General features: G+C 39.2%; 1 protein-coding gene across 6 annotated transcripts in view; it reads right to left on the bottom strand.

Annotated features, from left to right (window-relative positions):
• LOC135107986 (solute carrier family 12 member 3-like) overlaps positions 1 to 18,424 on the bottom strand; it is a 103,831-nt gene that overhangs the window by 6,629 nt on the left and 78,778 nt on the right. For 2 of the 6 annotated variants that reach the window (XM_064018492.1, XM_064018493.1), the window contains exons 2-19: positions 16,897 to 16,980; positions 15,282 to 15,357; positions 12,685 to 12,780; positions 12,131 to 12,258; positions 10,847 to 10,978; positions 10,408 to 10,522; positions 9,476 to 9,615; positions 9,219 to 9,330; positions 8,906 to 9,039; positions 8,453 to 8,684; positions 8,010 to 8,131; positions 7,391 to 7,526; positions 7,072 to 7,283; positions 6,730 to 6,864; positions 6,227 to 6,333; positions 5,904 to 6,079; positions 3,154 to 3,210; positions 1,496 to 1,531 (exon numbers count right to left, since the gene is read on the bottom strand). In XM_064018492.1, coding sequence (XP_063874562.1) covers positions 1,496 to 1,531; positions 3,154 to 3,210; positions 5,904 to 6,079; positions 6,227 to 6,333; positions 6,730 to 6,864; positions 7,072 to 7,283; positions 7,391 to 7,526; positions 8,010 to 8,131; positions 8,453 to 8,684; positions 8,906 to 9,039; positions 9,219 to 9,330; positions 9,476 to 9,615; positions 10,408 to 10,522; positions 10,847 to 10,978; positions 12,131 to 12,258; positions 12,685 to 12,780; positions 15,282 to 15,357; positions 16,897 to 16,980 — 2,230 coding nt within the window. The remainder of the gene's footprint in view (positions 1 to 1,495; positions 1,532 to 3,153; positions 3,211 to 5,903; positions 6,080 to 6,226; positions 6,334 to 6,729; positions 6,865 to 7,071; positions 7,284 to 7,390; positions 7,527 to 8,009; positions 8,132 to 8,452; positions 8,685 to 8,905; positions 9,040 to 9,218; positions 9,331 to 9,475; positions 9,616 to 10,407; positions 10,523 to 10,846; positions 10,979 to 12,130; positions 12,259 to 12,684; positions 12,781 to 15,281; positions 15,358 to 16,896; positions 16,981 to 18,424) is intronic. The other 4 variants (XM_064018496.1, XM_064018497.1, XM_064018494.1 and 1 more) reach the window with 3 other exon arrangements.

Here is an 18,424-nt window from a genome sequence, read left to right as displayed (position 1 = left end):
CTACTGATTACCGAGTCTCCCAGTGCACCATGTCAGTCTTGCAATGTGCATCTCATCTACTTCAACTTTATTACCTACTCTGAAAACTCATCTAATCCAATAACTCAAAAAATTATGCTATTTTCTACGTTTTGTGCCAAAAAATCCGTAAATATTACCCACAATTATAATTATCTAAGGTAAAATTTTACACAAAACAATAATAACAAAACACATACAACTATACTACTGGTGTTCATTAACTACACATGGCTGAAATAGTACAAGACAGTACTATACTAAATAATACTATTACTATTATGAACTTGCTGTGGAGTTCAATTTTCAACAGTTACTATACAAGACTGTGCTAAATAATACTATTACTATTATGTACTTGCTATGGAGTACAATTTTCAACATTTACTATATAACGGATACTGTTAATTCACATTTTACTAAGACACAACTAGAATCATAACGAATACAGTGACACACAACTAGACACAGATGTAGCTGCCATGTTTCGCACCACACAGGAGGCTAGTTTTTCTGTTTACTTCTCATTCTGCTCTAGTCTGATGCCTTATGCTAACAACTCAAACTCAAGAGGAAGGCCATGCTGGAGTTCCTCAGGGCAGCAGGGGACCTCCACACTAGAGACACAGCATCCTTTAAAACTCATTCTAAACTAATTTAATCCGATAACTCAAAAAATTACACTATTTTCTAGGTTTTGTGCAAAATATTCCCTATGAATGCAATGGTGTCACTAAAGTACACAGCATTCTTGAAAATTCATTCCACTCATTCCACATACTTTATAAAGGATACCTCTCACAGCTCCTCTATCTCCCTGATGCACCACTCCTTCAGTATGAATACAGCATCCTTAAGAGCAGAATCTAACCTTCTCCAAACACAGTACAGGCTCCTTTCACTCATCCAGTCTTGTTTTTCTCTTATTTTTTCTTACTAAACCTCACTCTGTTCTCATTAACACCCTCAATTTCTCAATCTTGTTATCTTTTTTCTTTTCATCATGTCTCTTCCTTCATTCTCAAGGTTAATATTCTTAATCTCTTCTCTCACCCACTCTCTCTGTCTTGTTATTTCCTCTTACTATGTCTTATTATGTCCCAAAGTATAAAAATTTCAATCTCCTACTCTCTCTCCCGTTGACTTCTCTGGCAATGCTTCAATGCTTTTACTCCTCAATTCAGCACTTGGTCACGAGGTTCCCCACTTCATCTTCCAGGTCACAAGTATTCAAAAGAATTTTAAACCTTTCTCTCCTGTCATCTTCCCCCCACAACCTCTCACTCCATCACAAAGTTTCCCAAATCATCTCCAAGAGACATGAGAGGGCTCAGAGCCTGGTGTGGTGGGAAACAAGGCACATCCTACACCCACCACAGCACTGGAGGCACAATGGCCCTCAGCTACAGTGTTAGACAGACCAACAAGGAGACACCTACAGTGGCTCAACAAAAAACTGGAAAGAGTATTCAAATACCTCGACCAGTTTGACGTATTTTCTTCCTCCTAAAGACTGTAGCATGAAAGATGGAATAAAACAACAATTACTGTCTGAAATATGGCATGAAAGGTGGACATATAATCACTTTCCTCACTAGCTAGTCACCACCACACACCAAGCATCACCTAGCAAGGCATCACCTCACAAGATGCTGACAGGTAATTAGTTCTGTCATGCCATGTTGCAAACTTCACACTGCCTCCAGCTATAAGAAACATGCAGGAAACTCTTCACACACAGCTTGGAAAGTAACACGGGGCATTTTTTTCAATTCCGTAGAGTGATTCACCTCACTTTATGTGAGTGACTGATACAAATGTTCAGGAAATATATGAAATCACTTTTTAAATTATGTGCAGAAGGGATGAGTCAATATGTAAATCAGAAAAAGACTCCATCACATTGAATACAATTAAGTGAATTGAAATGCTAATCTCACAGGGTAAAGTTTTCAATTCAGAGATGAAACAGACATGCATCCCAGTGAAGTAGTTTAGGGACATTGTAAAGTGCCAGAGAGGACACTCAACAAACAAGTTATAAATCTGAATGGTGAATCACTTTACAGAACTGCACAATAACCTTCAAAGCATAAGGCACCACAGCATCAGCAGCAGTGTAGCAGTGACACAAATAACAGCAGTAATGTAACAATTGCAGCAGCAGCAGCAGTAGTAGTAGGCATAAGCTTTAAGAATCTAACACATTTATAGCAGAAACAGTCTATCATTCTATTAATCCTCAGTGTTGAATCCATCTACAAAGCACACTATACATTTTTTAAAATTATTAATTTAGTTTCAGTTTAATCCTCTTTTAAAATGCCTGAGTTACTTTACTTACCAAAATTTGTCTATTTACTGTGCTGTTATGTAAACCTGTATTATTCTAGTCAATTAAACTAACAAACATTAAATACATATGTAATAGTCATCATACTTTATGTTCTGCTTGCCCTGTAACTATTAATCTTGCTGTTTTTCTCTTATCTACTTCTGCTATCTTCTACACCTATCTACAATGAAATATTCATAGCACTATTTAAGTATTCATAAGTATCTTAATATCCTTACTATAATAATTTCTGAAAACATTACACCATATTTATTTTCACCCACAAAACTAATGAAACGAACCTAAGCAAAGGCATTGCTTGACATGCCTAACTTCCATAAACACTTTTTAACATTCAAACACTACACATTAACCCTTTCACTGCTTTTTGCCACATCTATGAGACTGTGAGACAATTCTTCTAGTTCTTCAGCCACCTCTGAACATTATACTGGCTGGAAACTGCAAAATATTTTCCTTTTTTATTCCTTTATATGTTGCAGATGTTAATAAAAACTTTGTAGCTTGTTCTTAGTGGTGTGAAGTGTTGCACATCACAGTGAAAGGGTTATCTAAAAAAAATTAGAGTCAATACAGGAGCTCTGACATCCCCCAATGACAACAAAAGAGACATTTATCAAAGGAAAGAGTAAGAAAATTAAAATCCCTGAAGCTAAGAATCAACTCACCTGCATATGACAGGAACACAAAGCTAAAAATGTGTGCAAGTAAACAAAACGTGAGGTGAACAGTCACCAGCAACACACCTCATGCACTGTGGCAGCACCAGCACAACTCACCGCGATAGTATGTACTCCGGGTGTTAAAGTTTAGTGTGCCAAGCAATTTTGCCACCTCTAGGGAGACGCCGTGTCAGGGCAAGAGGAAGGCAGACACAGAAATTAAAAAGAGTAATGTAGTAACAATATAAATAGTGTCTCTTCTTTCTTTCTTCTCTCAGCCACACACATGATACTGTAACTCTTGCTGAGGGTAAAGCAGCAGAATTTACAGGCTAGGAAATGTGTAAATTAAGAGAAAATATTGATAGACATGCTAAAGCCCTCGACTCACATGCCAGCACAGAACAATGATTGAATGTACAAGAATGGAGATGTGTGCAGTCATCCCACATTAATACCCAAGAACATCCTCATATGAACACCCCCAAATGTTCCTTCAGTCATCAAAGTATTAGCTCAGTACATAGGACATGACTGACTGTGTTATAAATTCAGGAGGCAAGTATAATGAATCCTTATAATCAAGCAAACAAGATAAAGAGAAGTACATCACATACTGGTATAAGCAAGATGAACCACATGAGTATATACAAAGGTCAGAGAAGAAGAGATTAGACTGTGGCACATGCAATACAGAAACTCTCTGGTGTGTTCTGTGTTCTTGTGAACCTGTGGTATACATTCTCTATAATTTATGCCACACTTCTTGTTCTCTTTCATGAAGTTGCTATGAAGTTTCTATGCCTTTCTAGTCACTTTCCCTCCTTCCTTCCACTGCTGCCACCATCACTGCCTCACAAAGCTGTCTGCAGTCTGAGCTACAGGCGGGTGTGGAGCAGACTGACAAAACACCAGGGAAGATCTCATCACATTTCTGGCCACAACTCACATACATTGCCAAGCAGTATGACTAGCAACTTATTCTAAGATAAGGTAAAGTTAGCAATGTCTATATCAAGTTATATACTCTGCAAAAGCTGACAAGTTTAGGACTAAAGCAACTGGAAAAATTTTTTAAAAAGACTTAAAAGATATTTCAAGATCCATGCAGCTGACTAGTAATGAGCCAAAATACTGCACCAAAGCTCTCCTGACTAGGTCCTTTCATGTTAAGGAAAGCAACATAAGTACAAACATGCATGGTTGCTGACACCACCAAGGACTTGCCAAGCATCCACGGGAATGTCGGTGAGTCAGTTGGGCACCAGGCTTGTCGGTGGTGTGCCAGGTAAAGCCTCGGTTAGTCAACACTTCCCTTCATTCATGTACTGCCATGATGCTAAGTTAAATGACTATCTAATTTTTACAATTTATCATTATTATTTTTCTTATTTAAGAGGGACACTAACATAAGACAACAAAAAGGAAGTAAAAAAAACAAGACACATTGAGATGACAGTCCCAAAAGAGAACAGCCAAATGGATTATCAAGAGTTGGAGGATTTGCGCCTTGAAGTGTCCCTCACTTATGGTTGTAAGTCGAATAACTTCCCACATTCACTTCCACTATGCTTTCCATTCTCCCTTGAGTGTAAGCCCTCTGGTCTGCTTAGAATCTGTCAGTTTTTTAATGTATTTAGAAGACTGTCAGCAGATCCAATGACAAAACATTAAGGAAACACACAAAACAAAGTAGAAGGAAGTGTGGAAGGTAACACAACTTCTCTGACTGCACTAAATACTGTAATTTTAGTTATTCAGTCTTCTACCATATAATTACCAAACAAACTTTTCTAGAGAGCTATTTCCCTCTGTCCCTTGATGTCAAGTATTTTTCATTCTGATTGATATACATTTTGCTATCTACACTGGCTTCCATATCTGCTCTTAACATTATAGAGAATGCATACTCCATGTATTTAATTTTTTGACAGATGTGCAAAAATGTTGAGTTTCCTAACTTTCATGTGTGTGTATATCAGTAATTCTAAATATGATGTACACCAATATGGAGCATCTGATGGATCATGAGAAGGACTGACTCAGGCAGTCAACAGCACTGAGGAATAGATGCACTGATTTCTGGTGATGGGGATGGCACCTTAATAATCACTTAAGCATCTCTATCATGAGTGATATATAAAGAAGAAAAAGACATAGAAGAAAAGAATCTATCCTAAGGTTTATCTGGTACAGAGGATGACACAAAAAAAGTATATATCTGGAATGTTTGTTTTTAGAGGTGTCTGAATCAAAGTGAAGAAACAGGTGGAAGATGGAATGAAGACACTAATCAGTAATGCCAATGACAACAACTTGGGACATGAGCGTTTTGAAAAAAGTCTGGATTATAATGGCAGGAACAAAAACAATATGGGAAAGTAATGTTGATAAAGTGTAAACATCACTCAGTAATAATAATAATAATAATAATAATAATAATAATAATAATAATAATAATAATAATAATAATAATAATAATAATAACACCACCAGTGGTAGAAGCAAAGTAAGATAACAAGGAGAATGAAGTGAAAATGTGTCTGTAAAAATAATGACACCAGTGAATGAAGCAGAAAATGAGAACACAGATGATGAAGTGAAGATGTCAGTCAATGATAACACCAGAAATAAAAGAAGAATAAGAAAACAAAGAAAATGAAGTGAAAATAAAATACCAGTCAATGATAAAAACTACATTAAAAAAAAGGAAGAACACAGAAGATGAAGTGGTGAGGATGCAAGTCAATGACAATAACCAGAAATAACAACACCAGTGATAAAAGAGTGGGATAATGGACAATGAAAAGAAAATGCCAGTTAATTTCTAGCACGTGAGTTGAGATGAGCAACAGAGAGTGGTGTACCTTGCGTGAGCTGGTTGGCAGTGGACTGTCCTGGCTTATCTTCAGGTGACTGGGTGATGGCACTCTCATTGCCATTCATGGTGATGGGGGAGTCCTCATCTTCAATGATCTGGGAGTAGTCCAGGCCCTGAGGCACACGGAGGATCACCACACCAAAGTACATGTCCAGAGCCTCACTGTAAGGAATAGCAACACAGGATAGTAACATTTCATAAAGCAAAAAGGAGGAATTGTGGTTACTTGTGTCCAAATATGCAAAGTTTTCAATTCAATCTCAGCCTACTGTCACCAGTTGTCAATGCAACAAGTCCCTTGCCACTCACTGCAGGGTGTTGAAATATGCCTTGAGCTCCAAGGGGTCACACTTGCGCCAGTTTGCCTTGTAGCCGAGGACAACAGTGTTGGGACGCAGCTTACCCAGACCCACAAGCTGCAAACAAGGTCATCTGTCGTTAATACCTCCAGAGTCTGCTTCTCTCAGGGATTTGCTGGGAATTCTGCCAAGTGGTGTCTGATGCTGTGTCTTGTATCTACTGTCTGAACTGAGGGTTATGTGTTCATGATGGATATGTTACAGTTTCACAGGCTCTAATTCATATTTCACAACCACTGCAAATATAAAATTTAGTGAGGACTGAAGAGATTTTTTTTCATGTAAGAGGGCCACTAATCGAAGGCAAAAAAAAAAAAGGTCCACTGAGGTGCCAGTACCAGGATATCAAAAGGATCAACCAAAACTGGGGGATAACTATATTGAAACCTTCCCCTTGAAGGATTAAAACTACACAAGGTTTACAGTTTGATCAGTTTATGAGGAAATACTCACCTGGAAGAGGTTTCTGGCACCATCCTCTAAGTTGCTCCCCTCCACAAGTGAGTAGAAAGCACGGATGCTGTGACGGGTAAGCCAGTTGTAAGACTGCCGGGTGAGGGAGTTACGCAGGCGCTGAGTCTGGGGGCCCTGCAGGGAAAGACATTGACTGAGTCATGAGGTACAGGCAATAGCACTCCATAAATGTGTCTTCTGAGGTCTGGGTGTCTGTCTGTTTACTTCACTATTTCTCAATACAACAGAGATGGGATGATTCAGTTATTTATAAGGAAAAAAGAAAATCAGTACAATGAAGTTGATTCTGTTAGATAAAAACAAATCTCCATTCTGTCCCACCTGGATGACATGACCACAGGCAAGCAGGGAAATGTTCTTGGTGATGCTGTAGGCAAAGTCAATGAGTGGTGGCCTGGAGCCCACAGGACCACTGAGCACCAGAATCTGTGGCCGGTAGTTCTTGACATGCTCCTCGATGCTGTTTAAGTCCAGGGTGGTCTTGAGGGCCGACACATAAGTCTGTGCCTGTGTTGATGATCCCCAGTTGACATCTGCAATGAAAAGGAAGTACAATAACAAATGCTTGATGTGAGAGTGCCAAGTCTAATTTTTGGGTAAACATTGACAGTTCTTCTTAAACAGGGGTGGCAAGACTCACTGGGGTTGCGGTAGGACACAAAGAGGTAGAGAGCGACGGTGATGAGGAAAGTGATGAGTGCGGTAACCCAGTCAATTAAGAACATCACAATCAGGCACAAGATTCCACCAACCCAACTGATCCACAGGTTGTAATACTGAAAAAAAAGAAAAAAAAATGTTAGCAGAAGAAATTAACAAACATGAAGATCACTAAATGGACTGGGTGACTAGTGTGCCAAAATTCTTGCAAATAAATTACGTAATTCCCTGATATTAATTCATTCACCCAAAAACTTGTGAGGCAAAAAAAGGAATCCAAGGCAAAATATATCTGTTCTCTCCCACAACTAACACAGAGGGAGTTGTTAGTTCAGAAGTGTGCAATGGCTGCATTATTTTGGTTAATCTTAGTTTACACTTCCTTCAAATCTAAAACTTCCCACATATAAACACCTTTCTTTCTTCTTGTAATTATTGTTAAGATGTAATGAGGTTGAGCTACTTAGAAGTGTGCAATGGCTATATCATTACAATGGTTAATCTCATAAAACTACCCACACATAAACACTTTTCTTTCTGGTTGTGTGGTTACTGTAATGAAGTTTAATGTGTAGAGAGGGTGATGGCCATGCACTCACCTTGAAACTGGGCCGCCATCCAGGAGACTTGATGAGTGAAGCATGGAAGCAGGAGAAGTTGATGAGGCTGTACGATGCCAGGAAGAAGTTACTGAGCAGGGTGGAGACAACGTTCAGGTCACCTGCCAGTAAACCAGGAAGTGTGTTAATGATGTGATGGACCTGAGCAATACCTGAGATAACCACTAGTTTCCCACACATCAGTATATGCTGTATGTCTATCATTTTAAAGCTGAACAGCTACATTATAATTTTTTAGAAGACTTTCAATGAAGTGGCAATAGTTGGTTTGAAATATTCACATTTGTTTGTTTAACTGATATGCTTTCTTACTTTTACCTGACAATTAGATGGAATCTAGACATCGGGAACCTTTTTTTCAGCTTTTTTTTTTTTTACACATTAATAATAAAAAGTAATAATGTACATGCACACAAACCCACCAATCATGATGCAGACAAAGGAGATGACGAAGACTAGGACATAACCACGCACAGGGTCGTTGTTGGCACCGGTACCCTTGGAGAACATGAAGATGCCAGGATAGAGTTTGTCCTTGGCCAGCGCCTGCAGCACCCTGGGGGCACCCACCAGGGAGGCAATGGCTGAGGAGAGTGTGGCAGCAAAGCACCCAGCGTAGATCAGAGGTCCCCAGGCAGACATGAGCTCCATCACCTGAAGGGTCATGATTAACTTGTTACCTACTGCTAACACACTGCAGGGAGCCACCTTGACCCGGCACCCTCAGCACAGCAGTGTGTCAGCTGTGAGTACCAGCAGTTGTTGCCAGATAAAGTGCATTGCCTTTCTTAGTTATCTGATTAATTCATATTTTAATGAAGTTCATCTTATTTCAAAATATAAGGTTTTAAACAAAACACATATTAATTACTTGCCTGAAAACTGTTCTGGAGGCCAAATGGACACACTTGGGTTCCATTGTCAACTTTGCCGATCAAGCTACAATTTGTGAATGCCGGATTTTCGTCAATGCTGAGGTTCTGGTACATCACATACACATCTTTGTCACCTGTGAACCATTCATCCTAGCATTACTCTTGATATCTAAAGTACACTAATTACAAAACAAAACTACTAAATTATTTTGCACTAATCATGATAATGCATATCATGTGAGAAATGCAGAACTTAGAAATAAGACCATGACCTCAGGAACTGGTCAAGACAGCATGGGAACAAAAAAGGCACCTGTGGCATCTCTCAGCACGGCTGCTCCAATCATGATGGGGTAGATGATGTAGGTGCAGAAGGTGGTTAAGATGGCTGCCAGTGTTCCTTTGGGGATAGCTTCTGCAGGGTCCTGGAAAAAAGAACTTCACAATGAAAGAATGACCAAGAAAAAGGCTGAAAAATAGTATTTTGAGAGTTTCATTACAAAAAGCTAAGCATATCACATGTAAAATTCTCTCAAATTAAATTATTGAAGAAAACCTGGAAATATCCACCTTGAGATCTCCAGAAAGGTTTGCCCCAGCCACGATGCCCGTCACTGCGGTGAAGAACACGCCGAACACTGAGAAGAAGTTCTGTCCTCTATTCTCAAACTCTCGATAATCCGGACCGACATTCTTGGCCATGACCTCCGCTGAAAGTTTGTGGGAGGAAATACGTCAGCTTTTCTCTCAATGGCAACCTTCTATGTCCTTGTCCTGCTCAGCTGCTCAACTAACTCAACATTTCTACACTGTGCACTCTGAATCACCCACCTGTTCAGTAAGCAATGTACAGCCACAACTTAGAACAACCTCACACTGTATATTCCTGACTTCCTGTTTCCACATAAAGTCTCACAGCAAAATTGAATCCATCATAACACTCCTCAATGGTTCTTCTCCCACTCCATGTATCCTACATACATATATTCAATAAGTACCAAATATCAGCTACAGAATCTTCCTGAATACTTACATATATACATATATACATATACTAAATATATATTTGTATATATACATATATGCAAATACTTAATTTAAAAATAAATGGTTTCTGTGGGCCTCAAACTAAATCCTGTCACTATCAAAAGCAGTAATACCAAGCTCTCTCCATGAATAAGAATTTTCATCTGGAGTGAGGATGGAAAATTTAGGAATAGGAACATTAAAGGGATGTCAGTTTGGGGAACACAGTCTGTCTCCTGTGAGGAAGGGATGAGATGAGTACAAGGAAAGATGCTAACTATGGCTCCACCAGACAAGGGAAGAAAATGTAAACAGAGAGAAGGTTCATGGATGAATAGAAAGAAAGCATGCTGCTAATGGGTATAACAGAAGACACAGAAAAGAGAGTAAGGTATAGCCAGAAAATCTGCTGTGGTAATCCCTAACAGAAGAAACTAAAAGCAGCAACTCTCACTAGACAAGCTTTCTCAACTCACAGCTAAGGCCAATGAAGCCCTGGGCCCTCTGCAGGTCATTTTGGGGACCAATGAAGGCACCAACCACAAAGTCAATCTGTGAACCAATCAGCAGGAACAGCAAACCCATCTGGACCTGTAAATCAATTCATATGTATTAACTATAGAGATGCCTGCATTTTATCCATATATATTTCACCATTTGTATTTTTTTTACCAGATTCTTAAGCTTGTACTGTTCTGTCTTTTAATACAAGTAAATTATCATGTTTTTCTTTGTTTGTATATGTTGGTTGCACAGACCATTTCTTTGGTTTATAGTGCTCTATTTGTAAAACTGCATTTAGGCATATCCTTATCTTTATATGTGTGTGTATGTATGCATGTAATGTTGAAGGAGTTTCCAGATACAAGTGTGCAGCAGCCTGTCAGCAGGCCATATGTGGCCTGCAAGACTTACCCTGGTGACCCAATCCATGCCCACAATGGCTAGTGCCAGCACACATATGAGGGTGATTGTGCCCACTATACGTGTATCATTCACTTCGCCGTCCACAATCTTAGCACCATCAAAGTAGAAGAACATCAAATCCTGCAAGGCAAATGGAGCCATAAGAGTCATGCCATCCTTGGAGTGTCACAGAAGCACCAAGATACTGATCTGAAGGTGGGATAAACTGGCCCAGAGATGACACCACTGGAAACTGAATCCTCACAGAATGTCTGACACAACACCAATTCAGCCCTGAGTGACCACTGTGGCTGGAGTGAATTATGGTTGGCCCTGACTTTCCTGTCACCCTATTAGAAGTTCCAGCTTGTTGGCATACAGACATAAGCAGAAACAAGGAGAATGGTTTCAAAAGAGGAGTATCAGGACTTCTCAAAAACTAAACTGGCCATCCCTCTTGATTCTTCTTCTTCTATTTATTTTAAGGAGCAGCACTGTGAGCATTTTTATCTATAATTCCCTAGATTGGTCTCCCTGACACAGAAAAAAGACAAAGCCAGAAACCTCACTTACTCACCCTCATGACTTACATAGCTCAAAGAGGGAAGATAAGTTCTAAAGGTTAAGGTGAGAGGCAAGCAAGAGTTTGAGTAACAGTGATGGTGAAGCTTGTTTTGTTGCGTATACACCAATAAACAGTGCTTCACCACCCACCATAAAGTTAAGGGAATCTTCATACTAAGAGTAGCTTTAACCTTTACACCTTAACCTTAGTGTATGATTCTGTAACTTCTAACATATCCTAACATATTGAAGCTAACATAACTTTCCCCTAACTTATCACTGACTTAACCCTAACACACCTATCATAGCCATCATCATCACTGTCCCTTTGTTTAATGTCCTTATTGTTTGTTTCTAGAGCTGGACATCTTATGAGTCTCTCCCACTGTTTGTAGACATATATTTCTCCTCTCATGCTCTTCTTTTTCATGTCCTCCTCCAGCTCTACACTTATGCATTACAATAACTGGTACAAAACCTAACAAGGAACAAATATAAAAGATACAAATCTGCCCTCTCATATCTTTACCCTCAAGCTCTTACACTTATGCATTCCAATAACCAGTAAGAAACCTAACATGGAATATGAAGAGGGAACTTACAACCCTGAGAAACATAGATACATACTTGAAGGAAAGCTAGATGAAAGGAATACTGGTAAAGAATGCTAGAACTTAATTTACTACCACGAGAACCACAGATGCATACTTTGAGGAGACAAAAGCCTACCTGGAGGGAATCACAGAAACCAATGATATATGTGGCAGCTGCGATGGAGTTAGCTAAGGTGAACATGAGCCCAATGGAGCCACCAAACTCAGGCCCAAGGGAGCGGGAGATCATGTAGTAGACACCACCTGCAGGGATGGGAGGTTTGAGTCACACACTTGATGGCACATCACCAAGTATAATGATTCTCTCTCTCTCTTTCTCTCTCTCTCTCTCTCTCTCTCTCTCTCTCTCTCTCTCTCTCTCTCTCTCTCTCTCTCTCTCTCTCTCTCTCTCTCTCTCTCTACTTGTCTGTTTCAATAAGTTTGTTTATCTATGCCTCTATGTCTTCCTATGTCTGTCTATTTGTCTGTCTGTCTATTTCTTTCTGTCTGTCTATTTCTTTCTATCTCTCTGTCTCTGTTTATAATTATGTGTCTATGCCTCTCTGTATAGTTACCTCTCTCTCTCTCTCTCTCTCTCTCTCTCTCTCTCTCTCTCTCTCTCTCTCTCTCTCTCTCTCTCTCTCTCTCTCTCTCTCTCTCTCTCTCTCTCTCTCTCTCTCTCTCACTCACCGGCTTGGATTCGCCCGTTGGTGGCCACAGCAGACATGGACAAGGTGGTAAGAGTGGTGACAACGTTTCCAAGGATCACCGTCAAGAGTGCCAGGACTATGGAAAAGGATTATTCTCATTATCATCATTATCACTACTACTACTACTACTACTACCACCACCACTACTAGGTACTACATCTATTGCCACTATTACTACTGCTTACATACATTGTTTAATATACAAGGGCCAAGAAAAATTAGCATAAACAAAGGAGTTTAGACTGATGATATCATTCTATGTCACCTTCTTTCTTTGGTTTACCCAGCACAGGACTGACAAGAAAGAGTGTAAATGATGAAACAAAACACTGCATAAAACAAAACATCTCCACTCTACAAAGGAAGATAAAAGCAAAGTGGAGTTTATCACAAAATTACAAGATCCTTCAGCAAGATTTACAGTGGGAACTTGAAGTGTGTTTCGGGAATGGCCTAAACACATCTCCACTTCAAGACTCAACCACAAAATGGGAGGTCATAAAATTTACATCCTTCACCAAGATTTACAGGACAGCATGACAACTCCAAGAAATCACCACCATCTTGGAGTACAATTTTTTGTGTGATTCTCTCACTCTGTATCACTAGGTTTAAATATTTTTGGTGTGTTACCTCAATCTACTTTCAAGAGGATTGAGTGGAAGTTACTGAAGTGTTCAGGATTCTAGTGGAAGTTTTAAGGTTGTTTTTATTATTTTAGGGGTAATTTAATGCTTTAAAACACCAGGTTTCAGCATTCTGGCATCTACCTCACCTATTTTTTCAACAGGTTCTAAAAATTATTGGGGGTTTTAAGGATGATTTTATTATTCTAAGGATAATTTAAAGCTTTATAACACAAAGTTTCAACATTATGGCACCTTACCTCACCTATATTCTACAGGCGCTAGAAGTTATTGGGGTTTTAAGGATGTTTTTAACATTGTAGGGGTATTTTAACAAGGCTTCTGTATCAGTAATGAAGAAAACATCACAGGGGATCTGAATAAATCATCTCTTTGGCCTTCTTTCCTAATAAAGGTTCAAAGTGTTTATGAATACAAGCCCTGAAGAGGTCAGACGATGTGACGACAGCATATATAAAACCTGTAATTTGTGGTAATGGAGCTGCCACACCTGTGCTTCCCTGGGTGCTTCACTCACCTCACCTCTATATCACCAAGTCAACCAGTTATATATATTTGCTAAACTGCTAAACAGGTGTGTCCATTTTACATATGTACATCCTTTCATGGCTTCACATCTACTAATTTTATTTACATTCTGGTCATGTATGTAATGTGTGTGTGTGTGTGTGTGTGTGTGTGTGTGTGTGTGTGTGTGTGTGTGTGTGTGTGTGTGTGTGTGTGTGTGTGTGTGTGTGTGTGTGTGTGTGTGTGTGTGTGTGTGTGTGTGTGTGTGTGTGTGTGTGTGTCAATGCACTAACATAATCACCAAGTGCTAAATATAGTGTGGAAATTGGTGTATATTTGGTGACGATTATTTGCATTTTCTACTCTCATGTTTACATTTGCAGCCATTGCCATGGGTCCCTGCATGGCTGTGGTTGTCTCCTGCATGGGGAATGTCAACTGTGCTCCATGACATTTCTCAGAAGGAACGCAACAAGAAAGTTTGTGCATCTTAGCTTTCACTTCTTGGTCAAACATGACCTAACCAAAGTAAAGAAAAAAACTGAAAGCAAACACTGCCATCTTTGCTATTCACTGACACCATGAGGGAAAGTTTAACCCTTTGACTGCTATTTGGTACATCTTTCCTTAATTACTCATCACTCTGAGACATCTTTACTTGTTCTACAGCCACCTCTAATCTTTAAACCAGGTAGAAATTGGAAAATTTTTCATCCCTTACTTACTTGTATATGCCTACACAGATTTCATGCATTATTTCTGGTGGTCTTAATTGTACTGTATTGCAGTGAAAGGGTTCAACATGAGGCAAGCTGGTGTTTCCTTTACTGTGCCTGAGGTGTGGCCAAAGGAACAGTTCAAAAGTAAAACTTATGACTATTAGGTGACACAAACTGAATAGGAAAACTTAGGAGTAACCCTAATGAAATAACACCAAAAGTTTAAAAAGAGTGAACAAATAAGCAGATTAAACAAATTATCTTTCAATTTTTTCCTAAATATTTGATTAATTAACTTTAAAACCATAAAAAATCACCCTAGGAGTTATAATTCAAAAGAAAAATGCAAGAAATCTAAAGAAAACAATATCAAAACATATTTAAAACCACCTCAGAAGTTTTCATAATTGTACATACACAGGGAGTGGGGCACACTGAACACATCTTTTAGAATTTCACCTGTGGAAAAAAAATCTTTCACCATGACTTTGATCTACTGAGTGTGTGAGTGACTGAGTGAGTGACTGACTGACTAAGTGTTGATCAAAGCATTCTTACAAGGAAAACTTCCTCTAGCAGAAAGAAAAATAAACCCAAGAAAATAAAATCAATGTGCCATTTTGTTCAAGCTGCCCCACTCTACCCTACTAAGTAAAGACAACAACTACATGAAGCTCAAATATGAGAAAGGTGATGCTACTTACTGATGCCAGACTGGCCCACCACCCATGACACCCTGAGGAACAACATGACGCCCCAGATGTTGAGGAGGCATCGCATCTGTGGGGAGACAAGGAGGATGAGGATGTGAGGGAAGGAAGGAAGAGGAGTAGGATAGGGAGACAGTGGGTAGAGATGGGAGGGAGCTGTGGCTGGAGATGGATAGGGACAGTGGGGAAGGTGGAAGAGGGCAGTGGGTGGAGATTGATGAGGATAATGTGTGGAAAAGGAGTAGGAGGCAATGAGATAAAGAGAATGTGGAGTGAAAAGGATAATACGAGTATAAGATAATGAGATGAGGGAGATAAGGGTGAGGTGAGGTAAAAAGGGTAAAAAGAAGAGACAAGGAAGAGGATGTAGATGATAAAAGATAGTATAAGGAGACAAGGAGGAATGTAAAGGAGATATGGAAGAGATAGAGTAGTAAAAAAAAAGGAATAGTGTGAAGAGAAGGAAAATGTTAAAGAAAGAGACAATGAAGAAAAAGGAATAGGACAAGACAATGAGAAGAGGAATACCATAAAGAAGAAATAGAGAAAAATGAATGGAATAATGCAGAAAGAAGAGATGAAGTGAATGACAAGGAGGAAATGGAGGAAGGAGAGAAACAAAATAGTGAAAGAGAAAGAATGACATGAATAAAGAAAAAGGGAAAAGAAAGAAGCAGGACAAGGTAATGGAATAACAAAGAAGTATTTTTTTCATTTCTTTCTCATTTCAGCAGAAGAGGACAAGGTTTTCAGAGGCTTGTAAATACAGTAAATGAAGCTTAAATATTCATGAAGGGCAGCGGTAATTGAGCATAAATAACATCCACATGGGGGCACTTCCTGGACTGAGTTAAGTCTTGAAGAATGCATTAGAAAAGTGGATTCGAATATGTGTAGATACAGAGAGACACTCAATACCCACGATTTTAAATGGAAGATAAGTGAATGGGATCACTTTTTTGAGTTAAGGCTTGGAGAATGAGAAGAAATGCATTAAAAGTGTATTAGAATATATATACGTACTAAGAGACATAATTTAATATTCACTATTTTAAGTGGAAGGTAAGTGCATGGAGATATTTACTGAATTGCATTAAGACTCAGAATATGAGCAGAAATGTATTACAACATATACGTACTAAGAGGCAGTCAATTAATATTCATTATTCTAAATGTAAGATAAGCACTCTCTCTTTAGCTACTCAAGAGGGTTGTGGAAGGAAGATTTGCAGGGAAGAACGAGTGTAGGAGTTAGAAAAAAGGAAGATTCATATAGCTACTTAAGAAGAAAGTAGGTGGAAGATGTGAAAAGAAGGAAGAGTGTAGCAGTCAGAAAAGGAAAGTAATTATTGTTTTTGTTGATAGATGAAAGATAATAAGTGAAATAATTGGTGTTTGGAGAGGGAAGAGAGGAAATTTAATGTTTTTACTGGTAGATGGAAGATGAGGGAAAATTTTGGTGTTTGGAGAGTTAGAAGAGAAATTTATAATGTTTTTTCTTTTACACACAAAGAGAGAGAGAGAGAGAGAGAGAGAGAGAGAGAGAGAGAGAGAGAGAGAGAGAGAGAGAGAGAGAGAGAGAGGCATTGTGGGTACGAAGTATACTCACATAGACTCCCTCCAGCCATCCGAACTTGATAACTTTGCCACGTGGGTTGGCGGCGGCGGCTTCTGCGTCTATCCCCTGTTGTCGCTGCAAGGAGAGAGAGAAGAATGGTTAGTTACACACACACACACACACACACACACACTGGATATCTAACAACACGCGACAAAGTAAAAAAAAAACAAAAAAACAAAAGAGGAAGAGGTATTTGAAAGAGTGAGGAAAAGAAGAACAGGGGAAAGGAAAGGTGTTTGAATGATATAAAGTACAGCTTCCCTCCAGTGAAATATAGCTGTCTGTAATGGACGTGGTGCGAGAGGGAGAACAAAATACTGAAATGTCTGAAATGGACGTGTTGTGAGAGATACAAAATACAACTCTCCACAACAGAAATATAGATATCTGGAATGGACGTGGAGTGATGGAGACAGAAATGCAGCTTTCCTCAATGTTATTCCATGAAAAAAAAAAGTGCCATGGTCTAATCAATGTAAGTTTGTCACTTCCTACCAAATACTTTTAATTCATTATTATGTGTTATATACTTCTTTTATATATTTTTTTTATTCGAAGTTTCTAATATCCTTTTGTATATTACGTGTCTTGAGTGCATTTTTAGATATTATATATTTTAGCATGGGAATTTTATGTTTGAATGTATCTTAATGTACACTGGTGAGCGAGGAAGGAGCAGAGTGGAGTGAAAAACCGCCAACCACGACACAGGTTATGCAAGGCGGACAGTACTTGTACCCATGTGAAGGCTGGAATTAGCAAATAGGGGTCTGAAATTAACGAGGAGAGCCGCAGGCAAATCATAGAAATCTAGATATATCTGGACTGGACTAGCACTGTAGAAGTAGAGATAGCAATGCAGAGTGAATACAAACTAAAGGAAGGCCAGGATAAACCTAACTAAAAAGATGGGGCCCATATTCTGAAACGCTCTGCTGTTCCACCACGAGTATCTTCCAAGGCCACAGCGATGATTACCCGTGTTATCTAGAGTGTTTCTCCTGTTAGAAGTATAGACGTCCAGTTACTCTGTCACTGGAACCGTAAAACTACCCTTCAACTAGAGGCGAGTGTGTTTCAGAGTATTGTCCTACGGGGCTTCCACACACACACACACACACACACACACACACACACACACACACACACACACACACAAACACAAACACACACAGTTCTCGAGAAAATTGTTAGCTATCACGTTAGTTCGCGGAAAGGTTTTAAAATCACGAGAAAAAACGCCTCTATTGACCTTCACCTTAGGGGTCATGACCTCAAGATCCGGGTGCTGACTTGATGTTAGGAAAAAAAAATAGTATATGAAGTGCGATAAAAAGAGAGAGAGAGGGAGAGAGAGGGAGAGAGAGAGAGAGAGAGAGAGAGAGAGAGAGAGAGAGAGAGAGAGAGAGAGAGAGAGAGAGAGAGAGAGAGAGAGAGAGAGAGAGAGAGAGAGACGGCAACCTAGAAACCACCGACATTTGCAAACTACATTAAAGAAAAAATAATGAAGGTCAAA

The sequence above is a fragment of the Scylla paramamosain genome, chromosome 16 (assembly GCF_035594125.1).
Source record: "Scylla paramamosain isolate STU-SP2022 chromosome 16, ASM3559412v1, whole genome shotgun sequence".
Lineage (NCBI taxonomy): Eukaryota > Metazoa > Arthropoda > Malacostraca > Decapoda > Portunidae > Scylla > Scylla paramamosain.
Note: the sequence above shows the minus strand (reverse complement) of the source record. Positions and strands in the feature narration are given on the sequence as shown.